Here is a 16,170-nt window from a genome sequence, read left to right as displayed (position 1 = left end):
AATGATGGGGCACTATTATTATATTATTATTATACAGTATTTATATAGCGCCGAAGGGTATGCTCAGCGCTGTACAGTAGCAAGGGGGACAGAACATGAGACAAGACAGTAACAAAACAGTACACGAGGGGTTCGAGGGCACTATTCCTCCCACTGATACCAATGATGGGGCACTATTCCCCCCACTGATACCAATGATGGGACACTATTCCTCCCACTGACACCAATGATGGGACACTATTCCTCCCACTGACACCAATGATGGGACACTATTCCTCCCACTGACACCAATGATGGGGCGCTATTCCTCCCACTGATACCAACGATGGGACACTATTCATCCCACTGACATCAGTGATGGGGCGCTAGTCCTCCCACTGCAAAATTACAGTTATGAAGTAGCAACGAAAATAATTTTATGGTTGGGGGTCACCACAACATGAGGAACTGTATTAAGGGGTCGCGGCATTAGAAAGGTTGAGAACCACTGCCCTAGACTGTTTATTGAGCCAGAGTGAATGGACTGTTGCTTGGGTGACTAGTGAACTCTGTACTGTTTAGGGGAGGGGTAGTGCTATAAAAGTCACATGACTGAGATCAAGAATGTCAGGGACTGGATCACATGCTGGTGGCACTGAACCTGAAGGTTGTATTTCCAGTCTCCGCCTGTGGGTGCCAGGAGGGACTAAATACCCTCCCTGCAGCCAGCATCAAGTGAACACTTACTGGTATCTGCTGGCTGCTGGAAGGGTATTTAGTCCCTCCTTTAGAATTCCATCTTGCCTCAGTGTTTTGGCTGTGTGTCTTGTACCTGTTTATTTATGTGCTGCTCCTGACCTTGATTTATGTCATGATTCTGTTCCAGTACCTACATCCTGTGCTACTTCATATCTGCTCCCCTTGTTCCTGATCCCAGTTTTGGTTGCTCTTTGCATCTCCTGTTTTACCCTGCTTATTTCTGATCTTCTCTTTTTTGTATATATTGTATGACAGCTAGGTTGCTAGTTAAGCATTTTGTCACCTGGTTTACTGGTCACATATATCTTCACTTTTGCCTTGTATTCTGTTTGCTGGCTTTGAGTGGGTTTTTGTTTCATTATTAATAAATCATACTTTAATTATACAGAGTCTGGATTCAGCTTAAGTATGGCTACACTGAACTGGTCACACTTGAATGCCAGCATCCGGTATCTCTTACAGATACAGACAATCATAGCATTTATAAATTCTTCATGGTTGTCATAACTGAGGGCTGGGCAGGGGTCCTCCCTCTGCCTACATACTTTGTGCTCAGGTGCCCTTCTTTACTGTCTCAGATAGACTAGAGAGAAAAAAAATCCAGGTGCAAACTAAAGACCATCTTGCGTAGTAATGTATAGCCTGCTAATATACAAAGCACATCATAATCCAAAGGATAGGGGAACGCAAAATATGGTACAGCAAATGGTGAATGACCTACTTGAATCTGTGCAGGCAAAGCCTTACATGGAAATGGATTGGTGTATGGTTCTTAATCAAAGATAATATATGTAATTGCTGCAAATATAATCAATGTGCTTCAGGGGTTTTCATATATTCTGTACATGAGGACTATAAGCAAATGATATAAAAACAATATCAGAAAAGTTGGAAGGTATGGCATGGGGTTGACCTGTTTTGTCTGCAATGCAAAGCATTCTCAATAGGATGTGCTGCATCCAGAGACACACAAAGAAGCTCAATCACAGCCACAGAATGTTCAACCACATTGCACCATTGAAGTAATAGAGGATCTGCATTTGATGTGCATCAGGAACACCAGGGCCATCTAAAGGAACCCTCAAAGGGATCAGTTTTCTGGGGGCTTTTTTTTCCACAGCTAGGCAGAAACACCACAAATGATAAGAACTAACATTGGCCAGGGACCATTCTGAAGACCACATGTTCATAGTAACTGTTTCAAAAAAGAAAAAACAACCTTCAAAACCTCACCATTTTGGAGGTTATTTTCCGCAACTGGAATAAATAAGAACACTACATAAAGTTGTCCCTTCTTATTGTGTTTTATTAAGTAGTAGCAGGTGTATTGCTGACATGAAGGAATCTTCAGGCATTTGCATGGAATCCATTTTGGCCATAGTGGAAGTGTCTCTGGTGTGGAGCATGATAGACTCAACCCGGATCTCTCCAATCTTCTTCTACAGATCCATCATCCTTAACAACAAATAAAAGTTATTGCAGTGTGACGAGTAAGCACTTGGGAAGAAGGAAAAAGGTAAAGGAAAAAATAAAAGTAAACAAATCTTTAATTGACTGGGTTGGATTTTCCTGGTTAGAATTTCTTGTGGTACCTGGAGATGTCCTTCTATACTCTATTTATACAGCATAATAGAGGTTTCCTGTGGATCTCTGTGTTCAAATTCTGTGTGCCACATGTGTACGGAGTGTTTTAATGCGCATTTATTGAACTGCTTTTTACTTTTACTGTAATTTATTTTTTGCTCCCCTGTGCATGGTTGTAGAGCTGGTACAGTAATTGTTACCAACAACGTACTTGCTGTATAATAAACTAGCAGGCAGATCAAATGGAAAGTACATGGACTTACATGAGCAGGGAATTTGTTGTTGGTGTGTCAGGTCCATAAACACCTACAATAGCAATCTCTTTTCAACAACTGCTTCAATGCACCCTAATTCACCAAGCCAGGAAGGAATTATCATCAGTGAGGATTCCAATGAAATGCTCTTTTCTAAGGAAGACAGATTTATGGCCCCCAAAGCCTCATCAGGTCCGACATTATGTTAAATCCACCCAGCTCTATCCGATGTCCAAGATTGTTGACATTACTAATGTCTGGAGGCATCTCCACCCATTAGAATGCCATTTTACTCATTTTCCCCAACCCCACCATCTTTTTTGTCTAGGCCAGATACCTTTCTATTGTCAGTAAATCTGAAACACCAGGAGGCTTCTACAGAAACTATGGTGGTTAACCCAATATAATACCCAAGTAAGGTCTTGGAAGGAGGTGGACTTTTTCAGGTTTGGCAACAAGCCTGTACTCTTCTTACTGAATGTTCTGCAAGGCAAAAAACAAACTATCCATGTCACCCGTTTTAAATGTGAACAAGACCAGATACAAACTGACCCAAAGAAAATGAATGAGATCTTTTAACATTTTTAAAATGTGTGGATCCAAGAAACTTTTTTAGACCAGGTAAACCTTCCATCTCTAAGAGAAGATGACTTGTTGTATCTGAACAGAGATAAAAACTGGTAATTGACCAGTTTTCTAATATTCCAGGGCCAAATGGTCTAATATTGGAATTCTACAAAATTATTTCTAAAGAATTAAACACTCCCTTGATTTCCCTGTTTAATCAGATTCATACAAAATAAATTTGCACACCTATGGGTAATGAAGCGAATATCAGCCTTTTGCTTAGAGTAAAAAAGCAAAGCTGCTTTGGAAGCCAGTTCTTATGGTCTCATATCAATGCCTAACTAGGATATGAAACTGTGGTCAGGATAAGAAACTGTTATCTAAAGTGATGGCTAGCAGACTTGACATGCTCTTACCAAAGCTGTACTTTCTTGCTCAGACCAGCTTTGAGGTGGGCAGACATGTGTTATCAAATGTCCACAAACTGACGGTAGTATTGGAACAGTTTTGCTGGTTGAATCCTGCTCTGCAATAGATAGTGTTGTTAGCATTGGATGCAGAGGAACAAAAATTGGCAATGGTTATGGAAAATCCTGCAGCGTATGGCTTTCCATGGTGCTTTGTGAGCATCTTCCAAACTATGCATTCTGACCCAAGGGCCCAAATTTGTAAGTCAGGGTTCCATTCCTTCCCATTCATTGTAGAAAAAAAAAATGCAGGGTTTCCCCATGGCCCTACACCTATTTCATCTTTCTATACAATGACTGGTACATTCCCAGCTCATTTTAGCCATCTAATAGTTGTTCAAAATGAAATTAAAATGGCCCTATGGTGGTGTTGGTGCTCTCCTTCCCCTCCTTGTTGGTATGGTCCTCTATGACCCTTGTACTAAGGATATATTACCAGGGGGAGAAGCTAGGGTGAGGAAGAGAGGCATGGGAAGGATTCAGTTTCGTAAAAATAATGTGTAAGTGCGGACATGGACAATTTTTTTCCCTTTTGCAGGTCGTCTATTATAATGGACTTGACCTAAGATTGCCTAAGATTGTAACCTACATGTGTTGGAATGTCTACTCGTGAATAAGATAGAAGTGTATTGCACTGCAGCAACTCCTCTCTTGAAGTAAGCTTTAGCAGCCTGGGGTATTCTATGCACCATTGCACTATATTAATGCCATCATTTGTAATTGTTCTTGCTGGAAGCCAAATAAAGTTATTGCCTACATTTTTCTGCCTCATTCTATGTCCCCACAATAATGGAGATGGACTTCAGCATGGCCTATAATACTGCAATGGCTACAATAATCTAACATATCAACTTAATTAGGTGGCCAGCTTGGGACAGAAGCAGTCCCAATGGTGGTGGGCCCTGATGAAGAGGTGGTTTGTATGATCCTAGAAGCATCTCTCCTCGGCGGCTGGGCTACTGTTAGTGGTCTTCAGCTGCAGCCCAGGACCCTACTCAGCTTGTATACATGAGATTAGCAAGTCCTGTTAAATGTTTGGCTCCTGTCTTTTCACTCGGGTGAAGTGCATTGTGGACCCTGTGCTTGTAACTATATGCTGGTGGGATGGCTCAAGACCTACATTTTCCCTCCTAAAATGCAATAAACAAAGAACTGAGATGCCTGCTTTGCAACTTGGCTGAGTATTATATTAAATTTAAGTACTCACTGTAAGGTCCCTAGCCAGAGTGTGTGACAATAACCTCTGGTTGGTAAGGGGTGCTTACAAGCTCTTATGTGGAGTAACAACACTTCTAACTACAGCAACATGGCTCCTAAGTCATGGATGGTGGGACCAAGGTCCTTCTGGGGATTATTGATGATATCTTTATGATCTCCCTACTCACGTTAAACAGAACACTGATCTGAGATACTTAAGATTCTGTCTCCCCTCAAGGAGCCCAGTCTCCAGATTTCAGTTTGTGGTATTAAAGGGATTTAGGTAACCTCCAAAGAGTTTGGACCTGCTTGGTTCATTGTTGCCATTCTTTATGCTCCTACAGACCTATGGAATCCCTGGGTCACATTTTTTAAGATATACACATATTTGACATTTTCAAATACTTCTACACTGGGCTCCAACCCTACTGCACAATCACAACCAGGCCTGGCATTGATATTAGGGAAACCCTATGAAAAACATGAATTGTTCTTGGTTTACCAGATCCTATGGGAGTCTTTCTATATGTACCCTCTGTTATTGGTCACTTATTTTGGCAAAAACGGTTTATAGTTACAACCAGCACATGCCTGGCTCTGCATTCAACAAGGTGAGTGGGCACCAATAAAGCATCTCTAAATGAAAAATGGAGGTAGATCCATTCTAAAGTTACTGTATAAATCCAGCCCACCAGGCCTTCATTGTTCTCTCTAAATTTCTTCACCCACAAGGTTCACCTCTTGTCCTAAATGTCATAGAATGTCCTAACCTTCAGCCTGTGATGGTAATGCTTAATTATAGAAACCCACTGGCAGGACACTATTTCCTACATGAATAAAAGAGCTGGGTTCACAAGGCCACTATGTCCATCCATTTGTCTGCTGCATTACTTTTTGGAGATTGTAGAGACCTGACTAGATAGGAAATCATTTGAGAGTGGAGAAAAACATTCTAACCTGCTGGAGACAACTGGATTCCCCCAATGTTGAGTTGAAGGCAATATTGTTTGAATTGATGCCATTAGATACAAAAAAAAATAAAATCAATAACTTCATGCTAAAAAGTTGTTCAAAAGCTGGTCTTGATATTTGTAAGCGGAGTTGTCTGAGGGCCTCAGAGAAGTAATGGTCACCATCATATACACAACATGGCATAACATAAAAAACAAGGGGTATATTCAGATGACTATTTTCTCAAAAACTTTATTTGCCTTCAAAACACATAGAAAAATCCCAGCAATAGTCAAGCATGGGGATTGCTAATCGATAGGTTCTTGCAATAACAGGGGGTGATGTGTTTGCTTAGCGTTGATTGCTGCTCTATGTGAGTATGGTGCACTTAGCTCACCATGTTTAGCTAGCTCACCATGTTTGACCCAAGGTGAAAAGTTGAAACATCAAGCCATTCTTTTAGGCTGCATACCATCTGACCCATTCGCCCACCAGTCATGAATTTTCAGTCTGTTTTGTCCCTTACCTTTCTTTCGATCATCAACTCCATCTAGGGGCCATAATACAGTATTTAACTGATTGAGGTATTTCAGGAAAATACCACATTATGGTCCCTTGATGGAGATGGCGGTGAGTATTTGTGACAGCTGGGCCAGCAATTTTTTTTTCTGAACAGACCCTTAGGTATTTGAGAGCTGCACATTTCATGTAAAAAAAAAAAAAAAAAAATATATATATATATATATATATATATATATATATTAATAATATTAAATATATATATATATATTATAATAATATTAAATATATATATATATATATATATACCAAGCGTGTGGTGTTGGAAATTGGGAATTGATTAGCAGATGTAACTTACATGGCAAGGGTATGGTACACTCCAGGCCACACAGTGGGGTGCAGCACTTCAGCTTTCCAAGACAGTCACTGTCACTCTTACACCGCGGTTCCGGTGGGGGAAAAGCACATCTTGCAACAGTCCTTGGGCATGTTCCAGGTTTTACTGCAATACAAAACACAGCCATATCAAATAATACCTCACCCCAGGATTTTTAGATCTACAGAAAACAAGATTATGAAGGCTGCCACAGCTCTTGTAAAAAATAAAAAAAAAAGAACTGCCTATCTTACTTCAAGCTGTACTAAAGGCTTCAATTCTTGCTAAATCACTGCAGGTTGATGGCTCAAACAGTATCAATGGCAAAGACAGCCTGGCACCTAGCATTTTCAGAATGAGGTCAATGATGGCATGTTCAGTTTTTTTTTCTGAGCAGGATGGAAACCGGATACAGATGCAGAGAATAAAGCTCTTTATGAAGACAAGTATGGGACCTGGTTTGGTACAGCACATGCTCGTAGGTTGATCCTCCATACCACTCATGGATCCTGTGCTTCTCTCACTCTCACCTCCAGGCTCATCACTTTTCCATTTAATTCCATATATGAAAAATGTGTAGCAGCTCACCACTTTGCGCATGGAGCTTGAACAACGATATCGGTCTTGCAGCAACCAAGATTTACCATTGCTAGATCAAAAAAGTTGGCCAAGCTCCACAGGCTTGGTGAAGTGTGGCCTCCCTCTTTTCATTCATGCCCAAACACCGGCACATCAACTGCATTCAGACAAGGAAAACATATCCTTGTGGACTCTACTATGTGGATGCACACATGTAGGCTACAGCTTACATATACATCGATCAGCCATATCATTATGACTAGAGATGAGCGAATCGAACCAGGCGAAGTGGAATTCGTTTCGAATTTCAGGAAAAATTTGATTCGTGGCGAATCCGAATATTAGCATACTTCGGGTGCGCGAATCGGATTTTTCCCGATCAGCCGGCAAAAGTGTCCCTGCAGAGAGCTCCGCTATTTCTGACAGCTCCTTCACATGTACAGCGGTTGAAACATTGTATCTATTTGTTTCCATTTAGGATACAGATGTTTTTATTCGGAAATAGATACAATGTTTCAACCGCTGTAAATGTGAAGGAACTGTCAGAGAACTGTCAGAAATAGCGGAGCTCTCTGCAGATACACTTTTTGCTGTACTGGAATACTTCTTCTTTTCATTCTTCTCATTCTTCTTTTCATTCTTCTCATTCTTCTTCATGAAAAGAAGAATGAGAAGAAGAATGAAAAGAAGAATGAAAAGAAGAATGAAAAGAAGAATGAGAAGAATGAGAAGAATGAGAAGACTGAAAAGAAGAAGAATGAAAAGAAGAAGAAGAATGAAAAGAAGAATGAGAAGAAGAATGAAAAGAAGAATGAAAAGAAGAATGAAAAGAAGAAGAAGAATGAAAAGAAGAATGAAAAGAAGAAGAAGAATGAAAAGAAGAATGAAAAGAAGAATGAGAAGAATGAAAAGAAGAATGAAAAGAAGAAGAAGAATGAAAAGAAGAATGAGAAGAAGAATGAAAAGAAGAATGAAAAGAAGAATGAAAAGAAGAAGAGGAATGAAAAGAAGAATGAGAAGAAGAATGAGAAGAATGAAAAGAAGAAGAAGAAGAATGAAAAGAAGAAGAAGAATGAAAAGAAGAATGAAAAGAAGAAGAAGAAGCTTTTCATTCTTCTTATTCTTCTTTTCATTCTTCTTCTTCTTCTTTTCATTCTTCTTCTTCTTTTCATTCTTCTTTTCATTCTTCTTCTTCTTTTCATTCTTCTCATTCTTCTTTTCATTCTTCTTCTTCTTCTTTTCATTCTTCTTTTCATTCTTCTTCTTCTTTTCATTCTTCTTCTTCTTCTTTTCATTCTTCTTCTTCTTCTTTTCATTCTTCTTTTCATTCTTCTTCTTTTCATTCTTCTCTTCATTCTTCTTCTTTTCATTCTTCTCATTCTTCTTTTCTTCTTCATGAAAAGAAGAATGAGAAGAAGAATGAAAAGAAGAATGAAAAGAAGAATGAGAAGAAGAATGAGAAGAATGAAAAGAAGAATGAAAAGAAGAAGAAGAAGAATGAAAAGAAGAAGAAGAATGAAAAGAAGAATGAAAAGAAGAAGAAGAAGAAGAATCTTTTCATTCTTCTCATTCTTCTTTTCATTCTTCTTTTCATTCTTCTTCTTCTTCTTTTCATTATTCTTCTTCTTCTTTTCATTCTTCTTTTCATTCTTCTTCTTCTTCTTTTCATTATTCTTCTTCTTCTTTTCATTCTTCTTTTCATTCTTCTTCTTCTTCTTTTCATTCTTCTTCTTCTTTTCATTCTTCTTTTCATTCTTCTCCTCATTCTTCTTTTCATTCTTCTTCTTCTTCTTTTCATTCTTCTTCATGAAAAGAAGAATGAGAAGAAGAATGAAAAGAAGAATGAAAAGAAGAAGAATGAAAAGAAGAATGAGAAGAAGAATGAAAAGAAGAATGAAAAGAAGAATGAGAAGAATGAAAAGAAGAATGAAAAGAAGAAGAAGAATGAAAAGAAGAATGAGAAGAAGAATGAAAAGAAGAATGAGAAGAAGAATGAGAAGAATGAAAAGAAGAATGAGAAGAATGAAAAGAAGAATGAAAAGAAGAAGAAGAAGAATGAAAAGAAGAAGAATGAAAAGAAGAATGAAAAGAAGAAGAAGAATCTTTTCATTCTTCTCATTCTTCTTTTCATTCTTCTTCTTTTCATTCTTCTTCTTCTTTTCATTCTTCTTTTCATTCTTCTTCTTCTTCTTCTTTTCATTCTTCTTCTGAGGATGAGGATGAAGAAGAAGAAGAAGAAGAAGTAGGATGAAAATAAGAAGAATTCCAAGCCGGCAAAAAGTGTATCTGCAGAGCTCCTCTATTTCTGACAGTTCTCTGACATTCACATTTACAGCGGTTGAAACATTGTATCTATTTGTTTCCATTTATGGAAACAAATAGATACAATGTTTCAACCGCTGTATGGAGTGAATGTCAGAGAACTGTCAGAAATAGCGGAGCTCTGCAGATACACTTTTTGCCGGCTTGGAATTCTTCTTATTTTCATCCTACTTCTTCTTCTTCTTCTTCATCCTCATCCTCAGAAGAAGAAGAAGATGAGGATGAGGATGAAGAAGAAGAAGAAGAGGAAGAAGAAGTAGGATGAAAATAAGAAGAATTCCAAGCCGGCAAAAAGTGTATCTGCAGAGCTCCGCTAAGTGTATCTGCAGAGCTCCGCTAAGAAATAGCGGAGCTCTGCAGATACACTTTTTGCCGGCTTGGAATTCTCCTTCTCATCCTTCTTCTTCTTCTCATCCTTCTCCTTCTTCTCATCCTTCTCCTTCTTCTCATCCTTCTCCTTCTTCTCATCCTTCTCCTTCTTCTCATCCTTCTCCTTCTCATCCTTCTTCTCATCCTTCTCCTTCTTCTCATCCTTCTCCTTCTCATCCTTCTCCTTCTTCTCATCCTTCTCCTTCTCCTTCTTCTCATCCTTCTCCTTCTTCTCATCCTTCTCCTTCTCCTTCTCCTTCTCATCCTTCTCCTTCTTCTCATCCTTCTCCTTCTTCTCATCCTTCTCCTTCTTCTCATCCTTCTCCTTCTCCTTCTTCTTCTCCTTCTCCTCATCCTTCTCCTTCTCCTTCCTCATCTCCAAGGGCATTTAAATTAAAGGTACAGTGTTCTGCACTAATATAAAGGCTCTCTGAAGCCTAGAAACCCTTTTTATAAGTTAAATTCGCAGCGAATAAATTCACATCGAATCGAATTTCTTCCTCAAATTCGGCGAATCAGCCGAATCGAATTTTTGAATAATTCGCTCATCTCTAATTATGACCACTGAGAAGAAAAGTGAATAAAATTGAGTATCTCATTACAATGGCATCTGAAAGTGGATGGGATATATTAGGCAAAAGTGAACATGTAGTCTCTGAAGTTGATGTGATGAAGGCAGAAAAAAGTGACAAGGGTATAGATTTGAGCGATTTTGACAAGGTTGTTTGTGACGCATCAAAATGGCTAAATGACTGGAGCAGACCAAATCTAAAATTACTGAAAATGTTAATGGTGGTTCCAATAAAAAAAAAAAAAGTTTGTTTGTGTGTTTGTGTATGGGATTGCGTAGCCACACACCGGTCAGGGTGGCCCAGCCTGACCCATATTCACAGCCAAAAGCACCTACATTGGACAAGTAAGCATCAGAACTGGACTACAGAGCAATAGAAGAAGTGGTCTGGTCTGATGAATTCAAGAATGGTTTAAGGAACACAAGTTTGAGGTGTTGACTTGGCCTCCAAATTTTCCAGATCCCAATTGAATCAAGCATCTGTGGGATGTGCTGAAAAAACAAGCTTGATCCATGGATGCCCCACCTCACAACTTATAGGACTTGCTACTGATGGTTTGATGACAGATACCCCAGCATACCTTCAGAGGTCTAGTTCAGTTCATGTCTCAATGAGTTATGGTGGGTAGACATAAAATTATGGCTAATCATGGTATACACTGAATTTACTTTGGTTTTCAATGGGATGTACTCCACAGTGTCTGAATCATCTAAGCTAGCCATTCTCAACCCTTGAATCCTAGAAGAACCCTTGAAATAACTTTCTGGTTTTGAGGAAGCCCTGCTAAAACATGTTCATCTTGGCTCAATAGGAAAAATGTCACTTACACTAGTAGTCAATGAGAAGAATGGAATCCTTATTATCAACTGATCATTTGTGACATGCCGCTGGTTCTGCAAAGTGGCCTTTGCCCTGGAATTATGCAGGCAGCCCAACTCAAAGAACCCCTTACCAACCTCTGGAGGAACCCTGAGTAAGAATGGCTTTTGAAAAAGATCATGGGTGCCATCAGCCACAGTTCAAGGGACCCACAGCATCCCCTGGATGAATCATAGGTTTCCTTGGAATTCTAGTGGAGAATGCCTGCTAAAAAAAGATTATTGGTGCCATTCCACTAGGTGTGCCAAGTGATGTTGGTCCCAGAACTATGCAGGCACCATCAGATAGAAGGCCAAACAGCCACAGTTCGAGGAATGCCTAGGAACCTCTGGAGGAACCCTAGGTTTCTTTGAAATTCTGAGAATGACTGATTAAAAAGATTATTGGTTCCATGCTGCTGGTTCTGCCAAATGGTGTTGGCCCCAGAACTAGGCCGGCACCATCAGATGGGAGGTCAATTAGTCAAAGCTCTAGGATTGCATAGCAACCTCTAGAGGAACCTCAGGATTCCATGGAACTCTGGTTGAGAATGGCCGGTCAAAGCTGTGATCTGCTTACAATAAAAATATGATTTTTTTTCTAATACAGTAGAAGTAAAACCACATCAAATGTCCATGGCAATAATTAAAGAAGACAGGGATCTTTATGCAAAAACGCAGAAGGTTATACACCAGCCAAAACAACATACTCTGGTGCTTGGAATTTTATTATGTGTACCACATTGAACAAAAAAAAAAAAAAAAGGTGATGATGAGAACTTCATAGGAGTAGATATGAAGAAATTATGCTTATCTGTACTCAGGTGATCCCCTGTCCTGATGGATGATTCCAAAGGCTAGGTCCCCTTGTCTTTTGGATTACACTACAAACCCACATGGAAGAAAATATATGTTACATATATTTAAAAAATATTCTTCCCAAATATATTGACATATATTTGAAATACTACAATTTTGGCTGTATTCAATATATATATATATATATATATATATATATATATATATATCACACACACACACACACCCCATGTTGAAATGCATTTTTTATATATTAAAAACTATATGAAAAATATTTTTTAAAAAATATATATATATATATTTTAATATATTCTTCAGTTTTTTTAATATATGCAAAAGTCATTTTTAAAAACATATATTTTTACATATATTTGTAAATGCACTCCAAAAATGTAAATTAAGTGAATTTTTCAAGATATAAAGCATATTTGAAAATGTATTTTTCAAAATATTTTTCATATATTTTGTACTATAGTAGTATTTCAAATATATGTCAATATATTTGGGAAGAATATTTTTACAATATATTTAAAATATATTTTTCTTCCATGTGGGAACTTTCATTAAGTAATAATGTACCTTCTCTAAACATAAAAGCTGGGGGCATGGCATGTACAGTATGTGTATGGGGGAAAAACAGTTGCCCATGTACATACAGTATACATATAATTATATTATATAATTAAAAGCTAACACATTAATAAGGTTTATATATCAAAAACACTGTAAAATACTGTATTATACTGCAATACCTTCATAAAGTTCAGTGAAAATTTAAGTATATGACATTTTCCAATTACCTTTCACCGTTGCTTTGCACCGGAAGTTGCACCCGTAGTCGCAGCAGCGCTCAGTACCTGGGCATTGCTTATCACTGTGGCACTGGGAGGGTCCGGGTTTGATAACCATACACGTTGTTTGATCGAAGTACGGGCAGGCGTTTGTCTTGACTGCAGAAAGAGAAAATTGCTGTGATAACGATGGAAGGAAGTAGAGACTGAGAAATAGCTAGGGCTATGAGGAGTACAGATCGAGGCGATGAGGGTGGTGAGTGCAGCCTGTCCTATGTAAGGTGATGCGTTCATGCCGGGACTATGAAACATAGAAACATAGAAAAGTGACGGCAGAAAAGGATAGAGTCTGCCTATTTTTTTTTTTTCTTTTTTTATGGTATGGTGCAAAACGAGAGGTATAATGTGATCAGTCAGTAAAATAAATCAGTAAAAACACATATGGAGATAATATAGTCCATTGTAGTCCGTCAAGGGTTAACCCAAAGTGGACATCGTACACCAGTGGAACGCAAAGGCATTGTGGCTATGCTTTCCACATCTGCCCAGCTCCTGTGTCAAGCCTGCAGTGTTTTTGTATAGATCTATGCTTTTCCCAGCTGGAGATATTATAGTCCATCATAGTTCATCAAGTGTTAACCCCCTAGAGGACATCATATACCAGTGGAATGCAAATGTGTTGTGGCTATGCTTTCCACATCTGCCCAGCTCCTGTGTCAAGCCTGCAGTGTTTTTGTATAGATCTATGCTTTTCCCAGCTGGAGATAATATAGTCCATCATAGTTCATCAAGTGTTAACCCCAAGAGGACATCATATACCAGTGGAATGCAAATGTGTTGTGGCTATGCTTTCCACATCTGCCCAGCTCCTGTGTCAAGCCTGAAGTGTTTTGGGGCTTTTTTTTGTTTTATTGTTTTTGTTTTGTATAGATCTATGCTTGTCCCATGCATGTTTGAAGCTACTTACTGTGGACTGGCTCACTACTTCTGCTGGAAGTGTATTCCAAGCATCAACTACTTATTCAGTAAAATGATACTTTCTGAGATTTGTTTTGAACTTTCCTATAGTTAGTTGGAGGTCATGTCCCCGTGTTCTTGATTTTGGTTTCCCATTGAAAATCCTGCCCTCCTGAACCTTATTCACCCCCTTGATGTATTTAAAAGTTTCAATCATGTCTCCCCTTTCCCTTCTTTCCTCCAGGCTGGACATGTTTAAGAGTTACTAAAAGGTTTACTTTTTTTTCTAAAAAGAACAAACATGTCTATACTTACCTGTTGTGTGGCTTTGCCTAGAGAAGCCCCGATCCTCCTCTTCTCGGGTCCCTCACAGGCTCTCCTGACCCCTCCCTGTTGTTGGGTGCCCCCTCAGCAAGCAGCTTGCTATGGGGCACTTACTGCTCCATGCATCCATTCACACACAGAGCTGTGCCTTGCCCCGCCTCCTCTCTTTTCTTATTGGCTCACTGGCTGTGATTGACAGCAGTGGGAGCCTTCTGTCTCAGCCAATGAGGAGAGGGAGTCCTGAGACAGCTGAGACACCAGTGCACATCACTGGATCAAGAGGGGGCTTAGGTGAGTATAAGGGGGGGGCTGGGGGGGGGATGCTGCACATACGTTTTTTTACCTTCATGCACAGAATGCCTAAATTTTAAAAACCTTCAGCTTTTACAACCACTTTAAGTTCGCTCTTGATATGTTTTAACCCCCAGCAGAGCAGGCGACAAGGTGGTTCCTCCGGGCCTCCTGTAGGGGGCCCGGACCCTTTACTTTGACAGGGGGGCCCGAACAGCTGGCAGCTTCAAGTACATAATGCAGTAGTAACAGGTCTCTGGTGCTTGCCCCTTGCATTGCCGCTCACTACTGTCACTTGTAAACACGGGAGCCCGGCTTCTGTGTTTTATCAGTGACAGTGATGATAGTCTCCTGGTGGTACACTTAAATTCCTGGATAGATAACAGAGGAGGGGTTGGGTCGTGGGGGCAAAGTATGCACACATCTCTAGCCTCGCACCCGCAGTATCTCCAGAAGCCAGCGCCGGCAACCTGACCTTCTACTGTAAGTCTTTTCTGGGGGGAAAGAAGATCTGTGTACTGACAAGAAGGAGAGCAAAGATCTGTACTGGACAGGGAGGAGAGAAAAGCATTGTATTGGGGGGAGGGGGCTAACAGTTGTGCAACTCACCTTCATTTGACATGGAAGAAGGTGTAAGCAATTGTTTCTGTGCAACATAGTGTGAACCAAGCCTAAGCCCTCCTTAACACCTGACTGCTTTGTTATGCCTTTCTAAAGCACATACAGCTGAAATATAACACTCCTCAACCCTGCACTCTGTACGCGGCGCACTCCTCAACCCTGCACTCTGTACGCGGCGCACTCCACAACCCTGCACTCTGTACGCGGCGCACTCCTCAACCCTGCACTCTGTACGCGGCGCACTCCACAACCCTGCACTCTGTACGCGGCGCACTCCTCAACCCTGCACTCTGTACGCGGGGCACTCCTCAACCCTGCACTCTGTACGCAGGGCACCCTCAACCCTGCACTCTGTACGCGGCGCACTCCTCAACCCTGCACTCTGTACGCGGCGCACTCCTCAACCCTGCACTCTGTACGCGGCGCACTCCTCAACCCTGCACTCTGTACGCGGCGCATTAGTTTACATTTAGAAACATTGAACTGCAATTTCCACTTCTTTGACCAATCTTCCAGCAATGCCAAATCATGTTCCATTGACCTCCAGGGATATCAACCCTATTACACACCTTTGTGTCATCAGCAAATAGACATACCTTACCCAACAAACCTTTAGTTATATCACTTACATATAGATTAAACAGAACAGGACCTAGTACAGAGCCTTGTGGTACACACCTAGTGACTGCTTTATTTTCCCCATTTACAACCACGCTCTGGTATCTATTCGTTAGCCAACTGCATATCCACTGAAGCCAGATGCATATCCACTAAAGAGTGATTAGTGCAGGATGGGACTATGAAGGGTGATTAATGCAAGATAGAACCATGGAAGGTGACGTGTGAAGGTTGGGACAATGAAGCGTGATGAGTACAGGCCGGGGACTATAAAAGGATGATGAGTGCAGGCTGAGACTATGATGAGTAATGAGTGCAGGCTGAGACTATCAAAGGTGATGAATGCAGACCAGGACTATGAAGGGTGATGAATGCAGGCCAGGACTATGAAGGGTGA

The 16,170-nt window shown here is 40.1% G+C and overlaps 1 protein-coding gene across 1 annotated transcript in view; it reads right to left on the bottom strand.

The window, feature by feature from the left end:
• Positions 1-2,023: 2,023 nt before the first annotated feature.
• The window catches only part of LOC149439734 (uncharacterized), a 34,341-nt gene continuing 20,194 nt past the window's right edge, over positions 2,024-16,170 (bottom strand). The window contains exons 3-5 of the mRNA XM_089659030.1: positions 12,972-13,121; positions 6,636-6,779; positions 2,024-2,193 (exon numbers count right to left, since the gene is read on the bottom strand). Coding sequence (XP_089515156.1) covers positions 2,192-2,193; positions 6,636-6,779; positions 12,972-13,121 — 296 coding nt within the window. The 3' untranslated portion in view covers positions 2,024-2,191. The remainder of the gene's footprint in view (positions 2,194-6,635; positions 6,780-12,971; positions 13,122-16,170) is intronic.

Source organism: Staurois parvus, unplaced genomic scaffold (genome assembly GCF_062004578.1).
Source record: "Staurois parvus isolate SC_StPar_1 unplaced genomic scaffold, SC_StPar_1.0 ptg001130l, whole genome shotgun sequence".
Lineage (NCBI taxonomy): Eukaryota > Metazoa > Chordata > Amphibia > Anura > Ranidae > Staurois > Staurois parvus.
This window is presented reverse-complemented; position numbering and strand designations above follow the sequence as displayed.